This window comes from Arvicola amphibius, chromosome 4, assembly GCF_903992535.2.
Source record: "Arvicola amphibius chromosome 4, mArvAmp1.2, whole genome shotgun sequence".
Classification (NCBI taxonomy): Eukaryota; Metazoa; Chordata; class Mammalia; order Rodentia; family Cricetidae; genus Arvicola; species Arvicola amphibius.
This window is the reverse complement of record NC_052050.1, coordinates 66,356,286-66,378,505: the sequence shown is the minus strand read 5'-3', so window position 1 is coordinate 66,378,505 and position 22,220 is coordinate 66,356,286. Positions and strand designations below refer to the sequence as shown.

Genomic DNA, 22,220 nt, shown 5'->3' with positions numbered 1-22,220 from the left:
AAGTGTTTAAGCATTGGGCAGGTGGGATGTTCAGCATGTAAAAGTGCTTGCCATGAGTCTGACAACCTGCATTACAGAAAGAGTTCCCTGATCTCCACACTTGGTGTGGCTGGTGTGGATGTGTGAGTGCGTGCTAAATAATGTAAGAAAATGTTAATAAAGATTGTCTTAAGACTTGTTTACCCATAACATAGAAAACACAACTAATTAGAAGCCAGGCATGATAATTCATACTTAGAATTCTTATAATTCCAACACTTGACAAGATGATGGCATGATAATCATGAGTTCAAAACCATATAATGAATTGGAAGTAGCATGAGTTACCTAAGAGCTTGTCTCAAAAGACTTTTTTAAAAAAAAAAGAGAGAGAGAGAAGAAAATGGACTAGCATGAGGAAACAAGTGTTACTAGCGAGAATACTAATATACAAATATTTGTGTGTGCATGTAAGAGTTTTGGGTTTTTTGTTTGCTTTGGTTTTTTGCTTTGTTTTGTTTGTTGTTGTGTAGTTTTGGGGTTTTTTCAAGATAGGGTTTCTCTGTGTAATAGTCCTGGTGTCCTGGTGCCGCTCTTAATATCAGGCTGGCCTTGAACTCATAGATCTGCCTGCCTCTACCTCCTGAGTGCTGGGATTAAAGGCTTGCGCCACCAATGCCTGGTACAAATATATCTATATATTTAATGAGGAAAATTATTGGCTAGAATTTTGATATATACATGTATTAAATGTACATTTTAAAAATATTTATCAGTGGATTTCCCTTCCATATGCCTTTATCCATCTTCCTTTTAACAAAGAAGATAATTTTCATTACCTGACAACAAGGTAAAGAAAATATTTAAGAGAATTTAAATATTTGAGCCAGATCAAAAGCACTCCCATTGGCCAAACCTAGGATATTTGGGAATCCAAATAAAATTTTATAATAATAATGGTACCTTCATATGTCATAGAAGAAGTTAAAACCTTGACAATAATGAATAAATGAAGAAGAAAGGTGAGATAGCTCTCCTTGTTTGTAGAATGCCAACTAGCAAATAGGAAGCACTTGGTTTAACATTGGAAAAACTAGGGAGGCTAATGTTCGATTAGGGAACAGAATACGTAGGTCATCTCAGAGTATGTCCCTTGAAATTATGAAGGGAACATTACTAAATTTCTGATGCTAAAATACGATGGATTTTTACCAGAGTAGTAGTTATTGCTACTGCCATCATATGTACGCTAACAGTGCATTATTCCTGCTGTAACAACATTGAAAAGGACAAAAGGCTTTTCTGGGATGTATTCTTGCTCAGCACTTATATTTAAACCAAACTCTCACAAATTAAATTAGAGGGCAGTCTACAAATTGACAAGACTGTACTCTTTAAATATCTCAATGGCAGGAAATAAAATACAGAAAACTCATGGAACCATTTTAAAAGACACAAGTGTGGCATCTAAATAAACATTGATCTGCCTGGCCTTCCCCCCACCCCCCAAAACAAGAATATTGAATCTAATTTTCTTTGTTTAGGTTTTTTCCTGATCATTATCCATAACAACTTGTAACCAACACATTAAACAAAAACAAACATTCATAATCCATTTTTTTGGAAATGTGGGTGTAGTTTTCTAGGCTACTTCCTGCTGATTAGAGGTGCTGATAATCTTATGGGGACCCAAAGAAAATTTTGGATTATAGCCAAGTGCTTACTGGAGTATTCTATGAGGCTTGATCATTTCAGCCAGCATTCTTGAAGCTGTTCTGGATGTAAAACTCAGAGGAAACTACAACAAATGTACTTTGAAACATTGATCATTTGGGTCATCTGTTCCCATTGGAGATTTTTTAGGGGGTCTTTCTTCCTTGATCAAGGTTTTTCTTAACCCGGATGAATCCATAGCCTCTTACTTCCTGTGGAAAATAAAAGCAAAACCTCTTCTCCAAAGTAACATATCTTCTTACTTAAATTTTGAAGTCAAGGCATTTTCATCAAACTTTATTTTTCTTAACCCAGAATGAATCCACAGCCTCTCACTTCCTTTGGAAACAAAAACTCTTCTTCAAAGTAACATATCTTTTGACTTAAATCTTGGAGTCAAGACATTTTCAAAATATATAGGTTGGATTAATCAGTCCAGCAGCATTAATAATCAAATGTCTTTTAGCAGCTGTTGCTTCTTCCTCCGCAGTCAAACAATTCAAAGACAACACAACATACAGTATCCAGAGTCTCTGTGTATTTTCCATCTTTACATGGAAGCTAAGCCAGGGCATATGGGAGCTACAAGCACTAGTTTTTCTCCCGAACCCAGGTGGCTAGGTTTGGGTTCAGCTCGTAGAGCTGGAATTCCATTCCCAACTCTGCCCTCAGCTGATAGCTAAAAAGCCTCAGGCAAACGGCATTTTTGTGAATTTGTGTACCAACAAGTTGGGCACCAAATGAAGCATGATTAATAAAAACTCAGGTTCAGAAATTGGGGTTCAACCTGAAGATCTGAAAAGCAAAACAGCCAGTCACTGGCTTTTACCTCAACCTCAGTCTGAAATGGCGATCCTGCCTCCCAGAATCTCAGAATGAAACTCTGTGTTGAAAGCTGTTTCTTACCGTTTTATATTCCTCTCTAGGGCTGGGATTAAAGGCACACACTGCTCAGTTTCTATGGCAACTATAGTGTGGTTACTGGCTAATTAAAGGTGTGTGTTACCATAACCTGGTCTGTGAAGCTGACCAGTAAAACTGCTTTAATACAATTGAAATGCCACTACACATAATGTTTGATTTTTTTTTTCCTGTTGATTATTGGACAGTGGAGAATTGTAAATCGTGTTAGCAGTGTGGCATGCAGGTAAGGTACTTTCAAATACCTGATTTTTGTTAGCTGTGCTATGCTAACATGAGATAAAGTTCTAGGCATGGGGAATGCATGTTGATAAATTTCATTATAAGCAATTTCCCTCCAGTTCTTAAATATTTCAGGAAAAACTGCTATATAAAAAATTTCAACAAAGTAATATCGAAATATAAATTTCATTTTTAAATTCAGAACTGTTTTTGCTGACTTGGCTATGTTTATAATATTTTATTAATTATAGTAGAAAATGATCCAAAATTTCAGAATTTTTTAAAAAATACTGAGAATTCTTTGAAATATTTGATCTCTAGTGATGATTGGAAATGCCTATGCCTGGCCACACTTTTCCTTTTGTTTTGGGACAGGTCTCTATGTAGCACTGGCTGGCCAGACACCTTATTCATTGAATATGTAGTCTACTGTATGACGTCTTTCAAAGTGATCTTGTTGCCCGAGGCATGGTGGCACATGTTTATAATCCAAGCACTTCAGAGAGTGAGGCAGGAGATCTGCTGAGCCTTCAAGGACAGTGTAGGCTGCAGTGAGATACTGTCTCAAAATAGAAGGAAACAAAAGTAACCTTGTTTTTAAGAGGCTGTGAATCTGTCCTCTGGACTGCTGGAATGCATTTTGTTACAGTTACAAGGATTTCTTTTCCCCCTCAGGAATTTTTGGATTGAGATTATCCTTAAAAAGATTTTGTCCTTGCCGGGCGGTGGTGGCGCACGCCTTTAATCCCAGCACTCGGGAGGCAGAGGCAGGCGGATCTCTGTGAGTTCGAGGCCAGCCTGGTCTACAAGAGCTAGTTCCAGGCCAGGCTCCAAAGCTACAGAGAAACCCTGTCTCGAAAAACCAAAAAAAAAAAAAAAAAAAAAAAAAGATTTTGTACATTATTTTATTGATTTTTTTCCTTTTGAATTTTAGCTTTTAAATGTAGTTTTAGTAAACAAAATGATATACAGCCAGTACATTTGTTATATGCCCCATAAATAAGTGTAAATGTTACATGAATTTTGAAATTAAATGAAAAAATGGGTTTTGTGAAGAAATAAAGACTGAGCAGTTGTTACCTCATTGCCTTTCTTGAGCATCCACAGGCTCAAGTTGCAATACCCTTAATTGCTATTGTGTGTCAGGAAACAGCTTAAGAGGGTCAAAATGGCTTCAGCCCTGACAGTAGTTAGTATTTTCTTCAAGTCTTGAAAGTGAATAAATGATGAAGATAAAATAAAAACGTATTTATATTAGAAAGCATAGAGATTTAGAGAAGAGCAACAAGAGGAAATGAAGGTAAGGAGGCAGAGAAGAAGCAGAGCATTATCCTGCTGTCGAGGTGGAGTTGAGGGCACAAATGACTCTGCTGCATTGAGGTCATGCCAGGTTATAACAAAGTTGACGTTTGACTAGCTAAAGTTCATCAGAGTGGTGGAAGAACAGAAGGGTGGGGTTCATGAGTCTTACCTCATTATTTATCTAGGCATTTATGTAAGATCAGAATTATAAACCTCTTAAATAAGTATAATTAATATAGAACTGAGGTTATAGTAAATGGTGTTTTCCCACTAATTAGATATATGCCTCTGGGAATTGATAGATTATAAGCATGTATAAAATATATATATATATATATATATGACTGTAATTTCTAATATTGTTAAGAACTTTGTCAAAATACTGAGATTTACAGTGTTTGAAGCATTTCTTACAGTGATTTATACCTTTTCCTTCTTTGATCTTTTAATATCATTCACTCACCTAGATTTTTTTAAACTTTAAACTTCTCTTGTATTCTAAAAGAAAGCTCAACACGAGTTCTTGGCTAAACATGTTCTCTGTAGTTCGAACCTATTATGGTTAATACTGGTATCAGCCTGGTGAGGTTTCAACGAAGGAAACTTTTGGTCATTTCTCTGAGGAATTTTCTAGATTAAGTTAATTGAGGTTGGAAGGCAAACCTTAAATATGGACAGCACCAACCGAAGTCCTTGAGTCCAGGACAGACTAAAAGAAAAGGGGTTGAGCAGCAGCATCCATCACCCTTTCCTGGCTTGGATACAATGTAACAGCCCTCACTCTCCTGCCCTCCTCATTTCCTTGCTATTATGGACTGTGTGCTCAAGGTATGAGCCAAAATAAGGCCTTCCTTCCATCCTTAGGTTGGTCCTTTTCTGGTATGTTGTAGAAGCAACAAGGCAGGTAACAAAGAACTAAATTTGAAATCAAGTTTAGAATTCTGTTTTCTGAGTGAGATATCAGACTATAATTTTTAAATCTTCACATTAAAGATTTTATGAGCTTTAATCTGTTTCCTTATTTCTGTATTTGGTTTGAGGTTTATTTTTACTTGGAAAAGCTTTCATTCATATTCATTGTTATCACTGATTAGCTTGGATTTGGCTTAATGATAATCATAGTTCCCCATTTATTTTGTTCTTGGTTTTTTTCTTTTTTCTCATTGATTTTTGTTCTTTAGTATATTAACTTTTTCACATCCGTTCTCCTATCCTGCTCCCTTAGAAATGGCATTTGGGCTTTTCTTTTTATGTTGTTTCCATCTAATTATAATTCCTTTTTAAAATCACCAGAAGCTGAGCTCAGCGGGGTGATGCACACCTCTACTCCCAGCACTCAGGAGACCCAAGGAAGAATACCAAGAGTTCAAAACCAGTTCAGGCTGTTTGTGAGATCTTGCCTCCATAAACAGAAAAAAGTCTCAACCTAAGTAGTCACAATTTTAAGACTTTAATATTGGAATCCAAGCAAAGAAAGAAATAGAGCAGAGGCCAAAGAGATACAACCAAAAGGGCACATACTTATGACCTTCAGCTAGGCCCCACCCCCTCTAACTTTTACCACCTCCCAGTAATGTTGTCGTGTTCTTATGCATCAGTCCATTGGATCAGAACACTCATGATGTATTAAACACTGTCTCTGGAAGTACTCACCTACACATTTCAAGGAGGTCTTTTTTATTGATATTTATTGAGCTTTACATTTTTCTCTGCTCCCCTCCCCTGTTCAATCCTCCCCCAAGGTCCCCATGACAAGGAGATCTTGTCTTTTTCTACTTTCTACTTCCCATGTAAATTAGATCTATGTAAGTCTCTCTTAGTGTCTGCATTGTTGTCTAAGTTCTCTGGGATTGTGGTTTGTAGGCTGGCTTTCTTTGCTTTATGTTTAAAAGCCACCTATGAGTGAGTACATGTGATAATTGTCTTTCTGTGTCTGGGTTACCTCACTCAAAATAATGTTTTCTAGCTCCATTCATTTTCCTGCAAAATTCAAGCTGTTGTTATTTTTTTTCTGCTGTGTAGTACTCCATTGTGTAAATGCACCACATTTTTCTTATCCATTCTTCAGTAGAGGGACATTTAGGTTGTTTCCAGGTTCTGGCTATGACAAACAAAGCTGCTGTGAACATAGTTGAGCACTTGTCCTTGTGGCACGATTGAGCATCCTTTGGATATATACCCAAAAATGGTATTATTGGGTCTTGAGGAAGGTTGTTTCCTAATTTTCTGAGAAATCACCATACTGCTTTTCAAAGGGGTTGTACCAGCTTGCATTCCCACCAGCAATGCAGAAGCATTCCCTTTTGCCCACATCCTCTCCTGCATAAGTTGTCATCAGTGTTTTTGATCTTGGCCATTCTTAGAAGTGTAAGATAGAGTCTCAGAGTTGTTTTGATTTGCATTTCTCTAATGATTAAGGATGTTGAACATTTTCTTAAGTGTCTTTCAGCCATTTTAGGTTCCTCTGTTGAGAGCTCTCTGTTTAGGTCTGTACTCCATTTCTTTTATTGGATTATGTGAACTTTTGGTGTCCAATTTCTTGAGTTCTTTGTGTATTTTGGAGATCAAACCTCTGTCTGATGTGGAGTTAGTGAAGATGTTTTCCCATTCTGTAGGCTGTCATTTGTCTTGTTTACCGTGTCCTTTGCTTTACAGAAGCTTTCCAGTTTCAGGAGGTCCCATTTATTAATTGTTTCTCTCAGTGTCTGTGCTGCTGGAGTTCTATTTAGGAAGTGGTTCCCTGTGCCAATGCGTTCAAGTGTACTTCCCACTTTCTCTTCTATAAGGTTCAGTGTGGCTGGCTTTATGTTGAGGTCTTTGATCCATTTGGACTTACTTGAGTTTTGTGCATGGTGATAGATATGGGTCTATTTTCATTTTTCTACATGTTGATATCCAGTTATGCCAGTACCACTTCTTAAATATGCTTTCTTTTTTTCATTTCATATCTTTTGCTTCTTTATCAAGGATTAGGTGTTCGAAGATATGTGGATTGATATCCAGGTCTTCTGTTTAGTCAAGGAAGTCTTTTAATCCCCATGTGATTTTTTTTTTAATTTTCTTTTTTGGGGGTTTTGGTTTTTGTTTGTTTTTTGAAATAGGATTTTTTTGTGTAACTACCCTGACTCTCCTGGAACTCACTCTATAAACCAGAGATCTACCACCTGTCTCTGCCTCCCAGAGTGCTGGAGTTAAAGACGTATGCCACCACCTCCTGGCACCTGTGTGATTCTTAATCTAATCAGGTTGGCAATCAGAATTAACCGTCAGTCATAAATTTAGTAGACCAACATGTTTTTGCAGGGAAGTCATAGGCTTTTAGGATCCTACATTTAAATACCTAGAAGAATAGCTTCTAAGATCTGTCTTTCATGGTTGCTAGCATGTGGTGATAGAATGAGAAGGATGATACATAGTAAGGAAGTCATTGCAGTGACGTTACTTATTAGAGGAGTGTAAGTTATTTACAAAAGCATGAGTGGTCACACTAACATGACTGCTCCTCAGTTTGAGCTTTTTGCCCCTGAATCAGAACAGAACTGTTAGATAGCATCTCTGAAAAATCCTTAGAAAATTGTACATGCCTCTAGAACTTTTATGTGAAGTGATTTCCTAGAGGGGAAGGGGGCTGGTCATTTTTTTTTTAAGATGAAATTCTGAAAGTATCTTGGGGTTATGTATGGTGGCTCATGCTCAAGCGAAGAATAGTACAAGTTCAAGGCCAGCTACAGATACAGAACAAGAGCCTGTGTTGAGAAAAATAAAACAGTTGAGGAGAGATGGGGGTCCATGTGACTAAATATCAAGAGTAAGAGTTTAAATTTATCCAGGCTAGGGCGATGTCTCTGGTAAAGAGTAGCTACTCTTTAAAGGACCCAACATAAGCTTCTAGCATCCACATGGCAGCTTAAAACATTCTAATTCCAGTTCCAGGACATACAATGCCCTCTTCTGGCCTATATGGACACCAGGCATATATGTAGTGCACAAACATACATACATGGAGGCCAAATACCCATACACATAAAATAAAAATTTTTAAATTTGAATGGATATAGTAAACTCTAGCAGTTCATTATTGAATTAGGAGACCTAACACAATGATTTTTCATGGTAGTTTATCTGACTATAGGATTAGATTGGAGAATTTGTCTAAGCAGGATCACAATTGATGTATTCTAAGGCTGAAGTCGTTAAAACTCCAATGTGGGATGTACTGACAGTTTTGAACAAAAGGACATTGCGAGAGGAACATGGTCAAACAGATTTTGCCTCCTGAAAAATGAGCTTTGGAAGATGAGCATGGGAGCTGGAAATTGATTGCTAACTGAACTGTTTAATTCAGTGTTTAGAGCATATTTTGTGCTAACATGACATTAGCAGGAAGAGTGGTGGTAGTAGTAGAAAAAAATCATTTCTGGAATATTAGGTTAGTATAAAGTATAGTTTAGAAATTACCAGTATACATTCATAAGAAGATTTAAGTTTGGGGTCTGAAGCGAATGCTCTTTCAGAGGAATCATGTTCAGTTCCCAGCATACACATAGAGCAGCTCACAGCCTTACAGTCATCCCTAACTCCAGCTCCAGGGAATTGAGGCCCTCTTCTGGCCTCCTTAGGCACCTGCACATCTGTGATATTGTCTCACACAGACTCCTACACACAGATAGATACACATAAATAAAAAATAAATCTTTAAAAGATATTGTTGGTTTTTTACAGTAATGATATACTTTGTGATCAGATAGCAGTCTTGTATCAACATTACAGGTTTTGCATATAGGTCCTGCCAGCTCAACTTGAAAGGTACCAGTCCTTGGGGGTTTCATTTTTTTTTTTTTACCTAGATAGTGTTGTAGATAGTGTTATAGAGTGAACCATATATATGCACATCCATTTTAAGCCATCTCCGTAACTGTTAGTTAGCTCTCTGTCGTTTTTTGAAAGTTGCCATCCTGACTCTGTTGTTGTTCATTAAAATGAACACCGAAGTATCTCTACTCAAAGAATAAAAGTAGTTTTGTTTTGTTTTTCAGTAGTTCACTAAAAGGAAAGCTATGATTGTTTGCTAAGTAAAATAAGTGCATAATCAGGCAGTTTGTAATTAGACTAACATCCAAGTTATAATTATTGAATGTGTAGGTGTAGTTAGCAGCCTTCATTTCTGGTAAGAGTCTTTACTTAGCGGATATATGTTTATGTGCTCAAGACAGACAGTTTCCTGAAAGGAAGCTGTGGTCTCTGGTTCTTTATAAAAACATGGTCTTTAATCTTTTTCAACTAGAACATTGCCTTGTGTAGACTGTTTCTTCAGGCACTTTCTTGGCAGAAGCAAATGAAGCTTCCTTATGAGCCTGTTAAGACTTCATAGACTGTCAGTAAGATGGAAAAATTGGTTATTTAATCAGGAATGTGAACATGTATTTCAGGTAGAAAATTCCAAAGATAATGAAGATAGTATTTTACAAAGAGAAATTCCTGCCAGACAGTCTCGACGAAGGTTTCGGAAAATTAACTGTAAAGGAGAGCGCCAAACCATAACTGATGGAGTGGATGTTAATAACTACCTTTCAGTGAGTATATTTCAGACTAATTCATGGATCCTTGATTTTCATTAAAATATCTTTTAGATGGTTCTTGATCTCCATGTGTAACAAGGGTAAGATAAACAACAATTTTTAAAAACAATTCTGTTTGACTGTTGGATTTATTAGAAATCTTCTTATATGGGTAATTTTGCTTTAGCTTTGTTTTACTTTAAATAATTAACCAAAGTAAGTATTTGCCATAGCTTCTTAGTTATGCATGTGAATTTTCTTGCCTTTATAGTGTCTGAGTAGGATGCAGATTGAGTCTGAGAACTCAGGCAGTAGATTAGTGGGGTGACTTTCCTTATGTGATGACGATGTACACAAGAAAATGGTGGCAGTTCTTCCCTTGGCCTACAGGGCTTTTAGTCACACATAAACTGGGCGCTACTGTAGCACTATGTGTTAAAGTTCCTTCTTCACATACAAATACTTGAAAAGAAGCAAATGAAGCATTGGCCTTTGTAAAAATCAGAGAAAGGAAGCTGCTACTTTAGAAGTCTTTTGGCTATTTTGCAGATAACATCTTTTTAGACTGAGAAGTGGTTAAATTGAGAAATAATAATTTGAGGAGGGGAGGTTCATGTACAAGGGACAACTCCATAATTATATCTTCCAAGGAGTCAGCATCACAGAATTTCGGAACTGTTAAGTTGCCCTACAACAACTGTCTCATTTGGTCTGTGTTTAAATGACAATATTGGAGTGCTTGGATAGTTGGTTGCAAAAAAATGAACAAGGGTCTGTTCTTTTCGTTGTCAGGACAGAAATGTTCTCGTTCTGTGGCAGGATAGAGGAAGATAGTCAGGGAAGTGGTTTACTAGAACAAGAATGGGATTTAAATCAGTTTTAAAGATTCTGTCACATTTGCCTAGTTTAATTAATTTGAATATGTTCTGTTGCTGAAAATAAACAATACTGGTCCCAGAATTTACAACCAATACCTCAGCATATTTTGTCTTATTCATTCATTGTTGGGTACCCACAGTAAGCATGATTCATGCAGTGATTTCTTGTTTCCCAAGGAATGGACTGCTCTCTTATACAGATGAGTTTTTAGATTGTCTCATTTTCTTTTGCTTTAGACCGAATGTTGCTATGTAGTCAGGGCTGGCTTTGAGTTGTGATACACGCAAGTACTGAGATAAAAGGGCATGAGCACCCAGTTGTTCTCAGCTCTTTGAGGCACTTCCATACTCTCTTCCATAATGATTCTTCTAATTACAGCTTACCTACAGAGTGTGAGAGTGTCTCTTCCCTCTCAGCATTTTGTGTTTTGGGATTTGTCTGTCCTTTTAACAGTTCATTTTCTAGATGGCTATGATGATATCTCATCATAATTTTGATTTGTTGAGCAGCTATAATAGATACCTTAAGATTACATTTATTGATCATTGTATTTCTACCTTTTGAAAAGTGTTCTGATCGTTACCCATTTCTTTTTCATGCCACCTCCATCTGACCATTTGCCCATTTTTTTCCTTTTTTTTTTTTTTTTTTGGTTTTTCGAGACAGGGTTTCTCTGTGGCTTTGGAGCCTGTCCTGGAACTAGCTCTTGTAGACCAGGCTGGTCTCGAACTCACAGAGATCCGCCTGCCTCTGCCTCCCGAGTGCTGGGATTAAAGGCGTGCGCCACCACCGCCCGGCTGCCCATTTTTTTCAATGGGATTACATGGGGCTTTTGTTACTGTTTGAGTTTCTTATTTACTATAGATATTAATCTTATGTCAGATGAATAGTTGGAATTTTTCATATTCTTTTCAATTTATTATTTTCATTATCATATAGAAACTTTTAGTTGTTTGTTATTACTGTTCCTATTGTTGGTGTTTTCTTGTTTGGCTTTTATTCAAACTCTGTCTATAGTCAACACTGAAATGCATCCTCTGAAATTTTTCTAGTAGTTTTGGAGATTCATGTCTTTGGTCTTTTGTGCAAGGTTAGAGATACACATACCCATTTTCCTGGCAATCTTTATTAAAAGGCTTTCCTTTCTCCAGTGGTTTTAGTATCTTGTTGAGAATCTGTTGACTCTAGATGTATGGGTTTTTTTTCAGAATGTCATTGTCTCTTCTGTTGATCTATGTATCTGTTCTTATGCTAGTACCAAAGTTTTCAGTTTACTGTTTTTTAGTGCTGTGTTTTGAAGTCAGGTACTGTGATACCTACAGTTTTCTTCTCGTTTTCTATATTATTTTTAGCTATATGAAGGTTGTCTGTGCTTCCAAAGAATTTTTTTCTCATTGTTGAGAGTGATCAATCCTGGTTTGATAGGGATTGCATCGAACTTGCAAGTTGCTTTTGGTGGTGTGGGTATTAACAATATTAGTATATGTTCAGCACATAAGTACATGTTCCCATGGATGCCCTCGAGCTGGGGTTGAAAGAGATTATGAGCTACCCTTGTGAGTCCTGGGAACTGCACTCAGGTGCTGTACAACAACAGCACACACTCCCAACCAGTGAGCCACTCCTCCAGCCCCCAAACATTAGCAATATTAATTCTCGGTTTATGAACATAGGAAAAAATTCATTTTAGATGTCTGTGACTCCCCTTGTTAAATTCATTACTAGGTTTGCTTTCGTAATTTTTTTAAGTGGATGGGATTGAAACATTCTGTTTGCTCTTATGAATTGTACTGCTTTTGTAATATCTTTTTCAGCAACTTCGTGTGTGTGTGTGTACAGTACTGAGTCCTGATGTAGTAGCAAACACTTTTAATTCTTTTATTCAAAAGGAAGGGGAAGATAGATTTCTGTGATTTCTGTGTCTATATAGCAAGTTTCTGGCCTGCCAGTACTATTCTGTGAAACCTTGTACTAATTTTTCTAAAATACTGATTTTTAAATGAGTGTGTAGGTGCTCATGCACAGGGAGGCCAAAGAACCACCTCAGGTGTCATCCCTGTGGCACCATCCATCTTGTATTATTTTCTTTATTTTTTTTCTTTTTTCGTGAAAGAAGCTCTTACTGATTGGCCAGGGCTTATTGCTGCCTGCCACCACTACATTATAAGCATCCACACTATTTCTGGCATTTTGGGTTTTTTTTAACATTAATGCTAGGGACTAAACTCAGGCTTTGATGCTTACAAGGTAAGCACTTTACCAAGTTAACTCTCTCTCCAGCACCTGCATGATGTCTTATTTAAATTGTGAAAATTTTACCCAATTTATTTTTCAATTCTAATAATCTTGCTGGAGTTTTTAGGGTTTTCTTTGTGGAGAATCAGATCATCTGTTATCCCTTTCTCTCTTCCCTATTTGTAATACTTTTATTACTACCTTTTAGTTTCCTTGATTAAAACTTCCATAAACTCTATAATGAATAAGCAGTAAAAGTGGACATGGTCAAACATGGAGGAAGTACTTTCAGCATTCCCCTTTGACCATAATGTTGGTATGGGTCTATTTCCTGAAGCCTTTATTGTGTTGGTGTGTGAGCCTTCTCTATAACTGACCAGGCTTTTATCAAGAAACAGTGTTGGGTTTTACCAGATTTACAAAGAGGACTATAGGATATTTATACTTTGTTCTACTGTAATATATTTTGTTTGCTTTCTTAGTTGCGTGTGTATACACATATGTGTTTGCCAGTATACATGTGGAAGTCAGAAAACAAACTCAGATGCTGCTCCTCAGGCCCTCTTAACTGTCTTCTTTTGAAGACAATATCTCTCGTTGGTTTGAAACTCATCAAGTAGGCAAGGCTGGCTGGTCAGTAAACCTCAGAGATTATTTTGTCTCCACCTTCCCAGTGCTGGGATTATGTGTTTGCTACTGTGAGTCTCACTATGTATATACCAGGCTGATTTCAGACTCAAAGAGATCACAATACTGGGATTAAAGGTGTGCACCACCAAATTTGGTTTGCTAATTCCCTCCCTTACTCCCTTTTTATTAATGAGTTTTTGATATTTAATTCAAGTTCCCCTTACTAAGCTACATCCTTGGCTTCTTTTTACTTAGATTTGAGGCAATTTCACTATTCTGCTCTCCTCCCCTTTAGAAAAGTTTTGTCAATTTTGTATTTGAAGGAGAAAAGCAAACAAATGAACAAATAAAACTTTGTTTGAATTTAATTCCCTAGATGTCCCTTATAAACCATGGGCAGTGATAAACTTCTGTTAATCTTAGTGCTCCTATAGTAAAACGGGAGGTAGAGCCTGGAAAATTCCCAGAAACTCACTCATCATCTAGCTTGGAGTACATAGCTGCAGTCATCTCCCTCCGCACTTGATTGTATTATTGTCTCCACTCTTTGCTGTTTCTTTCTGTTTTATTTATTTTGGTTTTGGTCTAGGTTTGCTTATATAGGGTCATTGAGGTGCATCATCATATTATTTGATATTCTATTCTTTGCTGTAGGTAATTATTGATGAAAATTTCTTAGTACTGCTTTTGCTATATTCTGTAAGTTTTGTTAAATTGTTTTCACTTGTTTTAAGGGTTTTTTTTTCCCCCTTCAAATGCTCTAGTGCTGGCTCCATATCTATTGTTTGATCCTATACAGATGTATCAATTTCTAATTCTTAGTCTGTTTTCAGGTACAAGTGTCTCTGTATCTGCCTGCTTTGGTTCTGTTTACGTGGGCTCCCTTGTCTAGCCTGTCACCTCATTCTGTGTGTGTCATTTCTGAAGGTCCCATAATGTTGGCGCTCGCTCTAGCTCTCTCTCTCTATCCCTCTCCCTCTCCCTCTTTCTCTCCCTCTCTCTCCACACACACATACATACATACATACATTTCACCAATTGTATCTTTTAATTGAAGAATTTATTCATATGCAAGATTACTATTGACAAAGGCATATTCCTATCATTTATTAATTTTCTTCTCATTGTTTATTTGGGACTGAGGATATTGGACCTAGGGCCAAACATATGCTAAGTGTGGTATCTAATACTGAATATGCTCAGCCATTCATCATTTTGATTATTCTTTTCCTGTTCTTGATCTATATAGTTTACTGTATTTTACGGTTAGATTGCTTTCCCATTCTTGTATTATTTCTTCTGAGTTTTACACTTTACGTTTCACTAATGGTGGTGATCTGTCTTGCACTCCTCGAGGGTGTCCCTGAGTATTTTTTATGAGGCTAGTCTTAGGATGAATTCTTTTGCCTTAATTTCTTCAGAAGAGCTCTACTGAGACTAATATTCTCAAATGGCAGCTAATCTCTTTCAGTACTTTAAGTATGCCATGACATCCTGGACTGGGCTGTAAAAATTCTGCTAAGAAATTTGTGTTGTCCTAATAAAGTGCCCTTTAGTGTTATGTGGCACTTTTTTGTTACGGTCTGTAGAGTTCTTTGTTTGTTTGTTTGAACAAATATAAAATGGCATGATGAAGATATTTTCTGATCAGATCTGTTTAGAATCCTAACGACCTTCCTTTGCTGGATGTCCTTGTGTTCTACAATTTTAAACTTAAATATTTAAGGGATGGAGAGATGGCTGAGTGTTTAAAAGCACTGTTTGCTCTTGCTTTTCCAGGGTTTCTATTATCCTCTTTTGGTCTCCCTTGACACCAGGCACACATGCAGTGCACAGACATGCACATTACACACAGGCATACATCCAGACAAAACACACATACATCTTTTTAAAAATAACATTTTAAGCTTTTTTCTAACATTCTTTTGATTCATTTGATTTTTTTGTTTTATTTTGTTTTGTTTAGTATAACATGTCACTGTGGTGCTCAGGCTTGTCTCAAACTGCATGGCTCAAGAGAGTTTCCTATCTTGGCATTCCTAGTAGCTAGAACTATAAAAACATAACCGTCAGCCTAGCCCACAATGTTGTTGTTCTTTGGTGCATAATACTCATTATAGCAATATGTCATCCTTTGTTCATTGAACTTTTAATACTTGGCCATTAAACTTCTAGTTTTTTGTTTGTTAAAATGATTTCCTATGAAATATCAATTTGGATATGTATTACAGTATGTTAATTACTCTAGAAAACTTACAAGCTGTAGAACTGCCAAATCAGAAGATCCTTATGCCATTTGGCTCTCTTTGTATGATGAGTTAAAGAGTACCTGCATGAGTACCACATATATGTGGGTTGCTTGTATATTTTATTCTCAGTTTTAATGTTCTTTCCCCAGATTTTTGTTTATTTGTTTTGGGTGTTGTATCATAAGATACAGAATCTGTATTTCCTCTTGAGGTCTGTGGTTCACACATGAGTCATTTGCTTTTAGCCTTCCTGTGTGCTGAAGAAAGTCATCTTTATATTTTTTGGTTTCATGTGTAGACTAGAACAAACAATTGTTCCTCGGATGATAACACGCATTTTGGCATGTAGAAGCCTGGATGGCTGCTTGTGTGAGGTAGTTCCCCTACTATGTGCTGTCAGGAATTTGGTAAATCATGAGGAGAACTTAATTGATAGCTGAGACAAGCCTGATGATTAACAGTGAGACTGGGTTAGAAAAGGATTTTTACCAGGGCTTACATATGTGATATCTTGAATTGATACATTTATTTCTTAGAAAGGATATACTTTAGGCAACTTAGAAAATGACACTCTTCATGAGAATATGAACTAGTTCAGCGTTGACAGAAATAATATGGCAGCTTCTCAAAACTCAGGTCTGCCAAATGAGCCAGCTGCGCTACTCTTAGGTCTTGCCATGAAAAACTTTGTCAGTGTATCACAGAGATGAGGCACTTGCACAACCATGCTCATTACAGCACTAGTAAAAATAGGTGCAAACCAACTTAGTGTTTAACAGCAGAGAAATGGAGGAAGTGTGCTGTGTGTGCACAGTAGAATGAGAGAGCTAGACAGATGGCTCCACGGTAAAGTGCTTCCCTTGCAAATGTGAAACCTGAGTTCCATCCCTAGAACCCTCATTTTAAAAGGCTAATGTGGTAGTCCAAGCGTGTAGCTCCAGCACCGAGGAGGTAGAAATAAGCAGATCCTGGTCTCCAGGACTCCCTGGCCAGCCAGTCTATACCCTACTTAGCAAGTTCCAAGCCTGTGAAATATTTTCAAATCAGGTGGACAGCACCTAAGAACAATATCTGAGGTTATTTTCTAACTACCACATATATATGACACCACACACAAGAATAAAATTATATTGTTTGCAGAAAACTGATGCAACTGGAGAATTCATATTAAGCAAATTAACCCAGTCACAAATATGTGTTTTATCTCATTTGTGTTTGTTAGATTTTATATAAAGCCACATAAAACCAGGTGTATGTATATGTGTGTTCACAAATGTATGAATATAATACATGATTAAAATAGAAATGCAATTGTCTAGGGAGGAGGTAAGAAAGGGGCCATTAGAGGGAATGAACTTAAGGAAAATAATGCTCAACATACAATATGTACCTATACAAAAGTGTACCAAATTTAATTGTTAAGTTTGGGTGGTTTTTTGTTTGTTTGTTTGTTTGTTTGTTTTGTTTTGTTTTTGTTTGGTTTGGTTTCCAAGACCTCTGTGTTGCCTTGGGTGTCCTGGAACTTGCTCAGTAGACCAGGCTGGCCTTGAACTCACAGAGATCCACCTGCCTCTGCCTGTCTCCCAAATTCTGGGATTAAAGGCGTGCATCACCACTGCCTGGCAAGGTTGCTTCTTTGAGAAAACTTATTAATAAATTCATGAGACTTCAAGTTTTTAAAAAAGAAAAATGCAGTATTAGTTTCTCTGAAAGCATTTACTGTTGGTATAGCTGCTGTAAAATCTTCTATTTCCTTTGTCTTACTGTCAGGAATTCATAGAAAAAATTGCTGAATTGCTTTTTAGTCTTTGTTTGCTATGTAGCTCTGGCTGGCCTGGAACTCGTGTGTGTACCAGGCTGGTCGTGAACTCACCTGCATTTTGATAGTCTCTTTTTTTTAGTTTGCAAACCTATTATCAATTTTTTCTTGATGGAATGCTAAAGGCATAAAACTCTTAAAGTTGTACAGAATACTTTACCACTGTTTTCTTTATCACGCTTAATGTTTAGTGCATAACCCATATGTACATTATGATTTTGTATTAAAGATTTTACATAGATTTTTAAGTTTTTCTAACTAAACACTTAGAATAATTGCCAAAGAGCTGGGAATATATCTCAGTGGTAAAGTGCTTGCCTACCATGCATTAAGGCCCTAGATTTAATTTGCATATATGTACATGGTTCACACACGCAAAACAGGATAACTGAAAAAATGGCTTATTCATTTAGAATATTTTAGAGTTTGTTAACTATACAAAATAGTTTTATTGTGATGTCTTAATGCATCATAAATTATTGTGATGTTATTCATGCTTCCAATGGCAGTCATAACCTCAATGTGAAAATATTTTAATGTCAAAAGAGTGTAGTGCTAATGGTTGAGCTCAACACATCACACTTCACAGCTGCACTGCACACTCAGCCTTCATCTTACATTTGAGATGGGGTCTTAAAAGCTGCCCAGGCTGTGCTTGAATTTAGTCTGTAGCTAGGTCAGAGTCAAAACTTGCAGTCTCAACCTCCCAAACAGCTTTTGTTATGGTCTCCAGACTTTACTCTAGTAGTGGTATCTTTAAAACCTCAGTCTTTGTAACAGTTTGTGTCTTTTTAACTTTATTGAACTGTAACTAGTACGTGATGCATACTTGAAGTACACAATTTGATATTATACACATCTAGGTGGAGGCTGCTCTTTCGCTCCCAGCTGCCCTGACCCGAAAAATCACACAAACTGTATTAATTACAACACTGCTCAGCCAGTAGCTTAGGCACATTTTTAGCCAACTCTTACATTTAACTCATTTCTATTAATCTGTGTATTGCCACAAGACTGGCCTACCCTTCAGGTTCTAGTTGGTGGCTGGTATCTTTCTGGTTTGGAAGCTACATGGTGTCTCCTTGACTCCTCCTACTTTCTTTCATATCTCTGCTCGGATTTCACGCCTGGCATAGGCCCAATGCAAGTTCTTTATTAACCACTGGTAATAAAACATATTCACAGCATACAGAGGGGAATTCCACATCATACACAGGCCTTTATAGCAGTCAGCATGATCAAGATCAGGATTACTCCCAAATACTTTATCTCCCTATGTAATCCGTCCTTTCCTAAATCAATGTCTATAAGCAGCCACCAGTCTTCTTTCTCTCAGTATTAATTAATTTTATTTTCTAAAATTATTTGATTTCATATGTTACATTATTCTTTGTGCCTATCATCTTATACTTGTTTTAGTGATTATGAGATATATCCATATTATGTATTTATTATTCCTTCACTTTTTTTACTGAATAATAATACTCCATTATTTCAGTAGGGCACAGTTTAGTTCATTTTCTACCTCTTGGTATTTAATTGTTTCACTTGGGGGGTCAGTTATGAATATTTGTGTATATATCTTTATTGATACATTTATTTTCAGTTCCCTTAAGTTAATATTCAGGAGTTAGGTGACTAGATCATATATTAAATATTATGTTTAACATCATTTAAAACAAAACCAAGAACCTCTTTTTTCTGGTGTCTGCAGTCTCTCCATTCTTTGTTGTATTCTTTCCCATTGTCTAAGAGGAAAAAGTAACTCGTTCCTCCTCCTTAACAGCACTTGATATGGCCAGATTTTACTAGCACTGCTTAGAAATTCTAATACTTACATACACTGTGGTTTAAGGGGTTTTTCTGTTTTGTTTTGGTTTTTCAAGACAGGGTTTCTCTGTAGCTTTGAAGCCTAACCTGGAACTAGCTCTTGTAGACCAGGCTGACCTTGAACTCATAGAGATGCACCACCGCCCAGCTTGGTTTTTAAGATTTTTAACTATTCCTATTGCCATGTGATATTCAGTGTGTTTTCATACTTTACAGCCATTTGTACATTGTTAAATCTTCTCAGACTATGAACCTTTGAGGAAGATGTATTTAGTATTTAGAAATAGCACAAAGATTTTTATAAAAAATATTTGGTGAATAAAATCTGTAATTAAGCCACATAGAGAGAGTCCCACATCTGGATGAGCCAGTTCTCCCTCTTCAAACTGTGTGAGGGCATAGGTCGTCTAAATGATTTGTGCTTTGATTGCTTTGCCACTATATCAGTGGCACTAACACTTTGCCTGTTCCCTTGGAACATAAGTGCACACTTGTTGCCTAATTCTTGCTACCTCTAGATTTTTCCCATCAATTGTTTAAAATATGTCCCTCTTTCAGTTTCTCTCTGTCATTATTCTAACTAGTCATTTTGTTGTGACAGGTCTTGTTATGTAACTTGGGTTATTTTTGAACTCATGGTGCTCCTGCCTCGTCCATGTGCCACCCTACTTTAATTTTCTTCATAGGACTATTACACCATTACCCAAGCTCACTGTACAAACTGTTTTCATTTAACTGGGAACATTTTTATAAGCTGAAAAGTATTATATAATCTCTTATGAAGACATATGTACTTAGTCATTACTGTATTTGATTTTAAAACTGCTCTGAGCTTGCTCCCCTACTGCTAGCCCTATTCTCCACATTCTCCCACCCCCTGCCACCAACTGGCCTATTAACTTTGCTTTTATAAATTCTAGATGGAGTTCTAACAGTGTCCTTTTAAATTCTTAATTCTTTTTGTGGTTTACCACAATCTGTCAGAGAAGTTGCAGTGATCCAACATAAGAGGACATGCATAGTCTAGACCTGTCTGTCCTGTAGAACTTGCTATGGTGCAAGTGCCTTACATTGATGCTGCTCAGATTCATGTGATCCATGAGCACTTAAAGTGTGACTAATGTACCTCAGTGTCTAAAGTTTTAACTATATTTAGTTTTGAATAAATACAGGTAACTAAATAGATACATGGTAGCTAGTGCTAACAAATGGAATAGCACAGTCCTCATCTCTCCAGTTTTGTCTTTCCTTTGTATGTATCTCCTGTGTTTTCACCATGCCAGATTGTTGGTTCTTAAAAAGGCTGTTTTTATATAAATCTCTTGTATTAGTCATTTTACTTTAGATTTCCCTTTATTTTTTGATATTTTTACCTAAAAACTAATCTTTAGGACTCAATTCCATATCTTTTTCTTTTTGGAAAGGATAGGCCTGCACCTATGCTTTTAGAACATCCCACCAAAGGTGTGTATTTACTCTCTTTATATTACATTGCACTTGACTTAAAAATGAGAGCCTCATTGTATCCTCAGAGTGATTTGCCTGTCTCAGTAACAACATCTGTACTTAGATAAGTATGCTTAGCTTTATTGTGTAAGCTTTATTTTGGTCTGGATATTTTTTGATTTGTGGGGTTTGTTGGTATGTTTGGATTGATAACTTACAGGTTTATTAAAGGACTTTGCATAGTGTCTGGTAGTCTATAAAACACTCTATTGCAAACACTTTCCTAAATGCACTAAAATAAATGAAGTTAAATATGCTAACAGATGAAACTAAGTATAAGTTAACTTGACATTAGTGTGCACAGCGAGCCCACTACTCCTGCCAAATACAGTATGGCAGCAGCTTCTTTATTTGCAGACATAGCCTTTCCATTCATTTTTGGTTTTTTTTTTTGTTTTTTTTCCAAACAATCTTAATGTTCATAGTCATCTCTTATTTGCAGTGAATGGCTTAGTACCACTTATTTCAGAGGATTCTTTGCAGAAATCTTGATTTAGGCCTGTTGCTTCTGTGCACCACATTGCCCTCATTTGGGTGCTTGTCTTCCTTCTTCAAGTGTATTGCCTTCTCATTTTAACCTAAATATCACCGTGGATTTTTGCAGTTTGAGGTGTGTTAGCAAAACAGTACAAACTCTTCTTTGCCTTTCTTCATTTCACAGGTAGATTAATTTCTTAAGATGTTTTCAATCTCCAAGTAGGATTTACTTGAACTTGAGGTTGTTGATGTGGCCCAGCCTGAATCAGATATATCCCCATGATGGAAGGGGAAAGCAGACTTACGGATTGGAGAGATAGTTCAGTGGTGAAGAGCCCCAGCTGCTCTTCTAGAAGAGCTGGACTCAGCTCCCAGCACCCACGTGGTGGTTCACAAGTATCCATAGCTCCAGGTCCAGGGATCTGAGGCTCTGCAGCTCCTCTTTTCACCCCACTTACAACTCAGAATGCGTGTATAAGGGTTGTAATTTTTCTGATGCCTTCTACCTTAAAAAGTTTCTCTCTCTCTCTCTCTCTTCCCCTCCCTCCCCCTCCCCTTCCCCCTCCCTCCCTCTCCCCCTCTCCACTACTGCCTATATCTCCCTAGTAAAATCTGGTTCACTGTCCTTCTGGAAAGTAACAAAGTTCTAGATAATAGGATAATAGGAAGTGCTTATACCTAACTGCATGGCTGTGAGTCCACAGATAAAAAGTGCTGGATTGATACAGTTGACATTAAAAGTGGGGAAAATATCAGAGTTTTAAAGAGTTGTTAAAGTTTTGGTGATGGAGGAGGGTCATCTGTCTATGTGTTACTTTTATTGGTTAATAAAGAAACTGTCTTGGCCCTTTAATAGGACAGAAAATTAGGTTGGTCGGAGTAGACAGAACAGAATTGTGG

General features: G+C 36.9%; 1 protein-coding gene across 5 annotated transcripts in view; it reads left to right on the top strand.

The window, feature by feature from the left end:
• The window catches only part of Rapgef6 (Rap guanine nucleotide exchange factor 6), a 170,896-nt gene that overhangs the window by 51,426 nt on the left and 97,250 nt on the right, over nucleotides 1–22,220 (top strand). For 4 of the 5 annotated variants that reach the window (XM_038325882.1, XM_038325884.1, XM_038325881.1 and 1 more), the window contains exon 6: nucleotides 9,567–9,710. The exons of the other annotated variant lie outside the window; for it this stretch is intronic. In XM_038325882.1, the coding sequence (XP_038181810.1) occupies nucleotides 9,567–9,710 (144 nt within the window). The remainder of the gene's footprint in view (nucleotides 1–9,566; nucleotides 9,711–22,220) is intronic. 5 annotated transcript variants of the gene reach the window in all.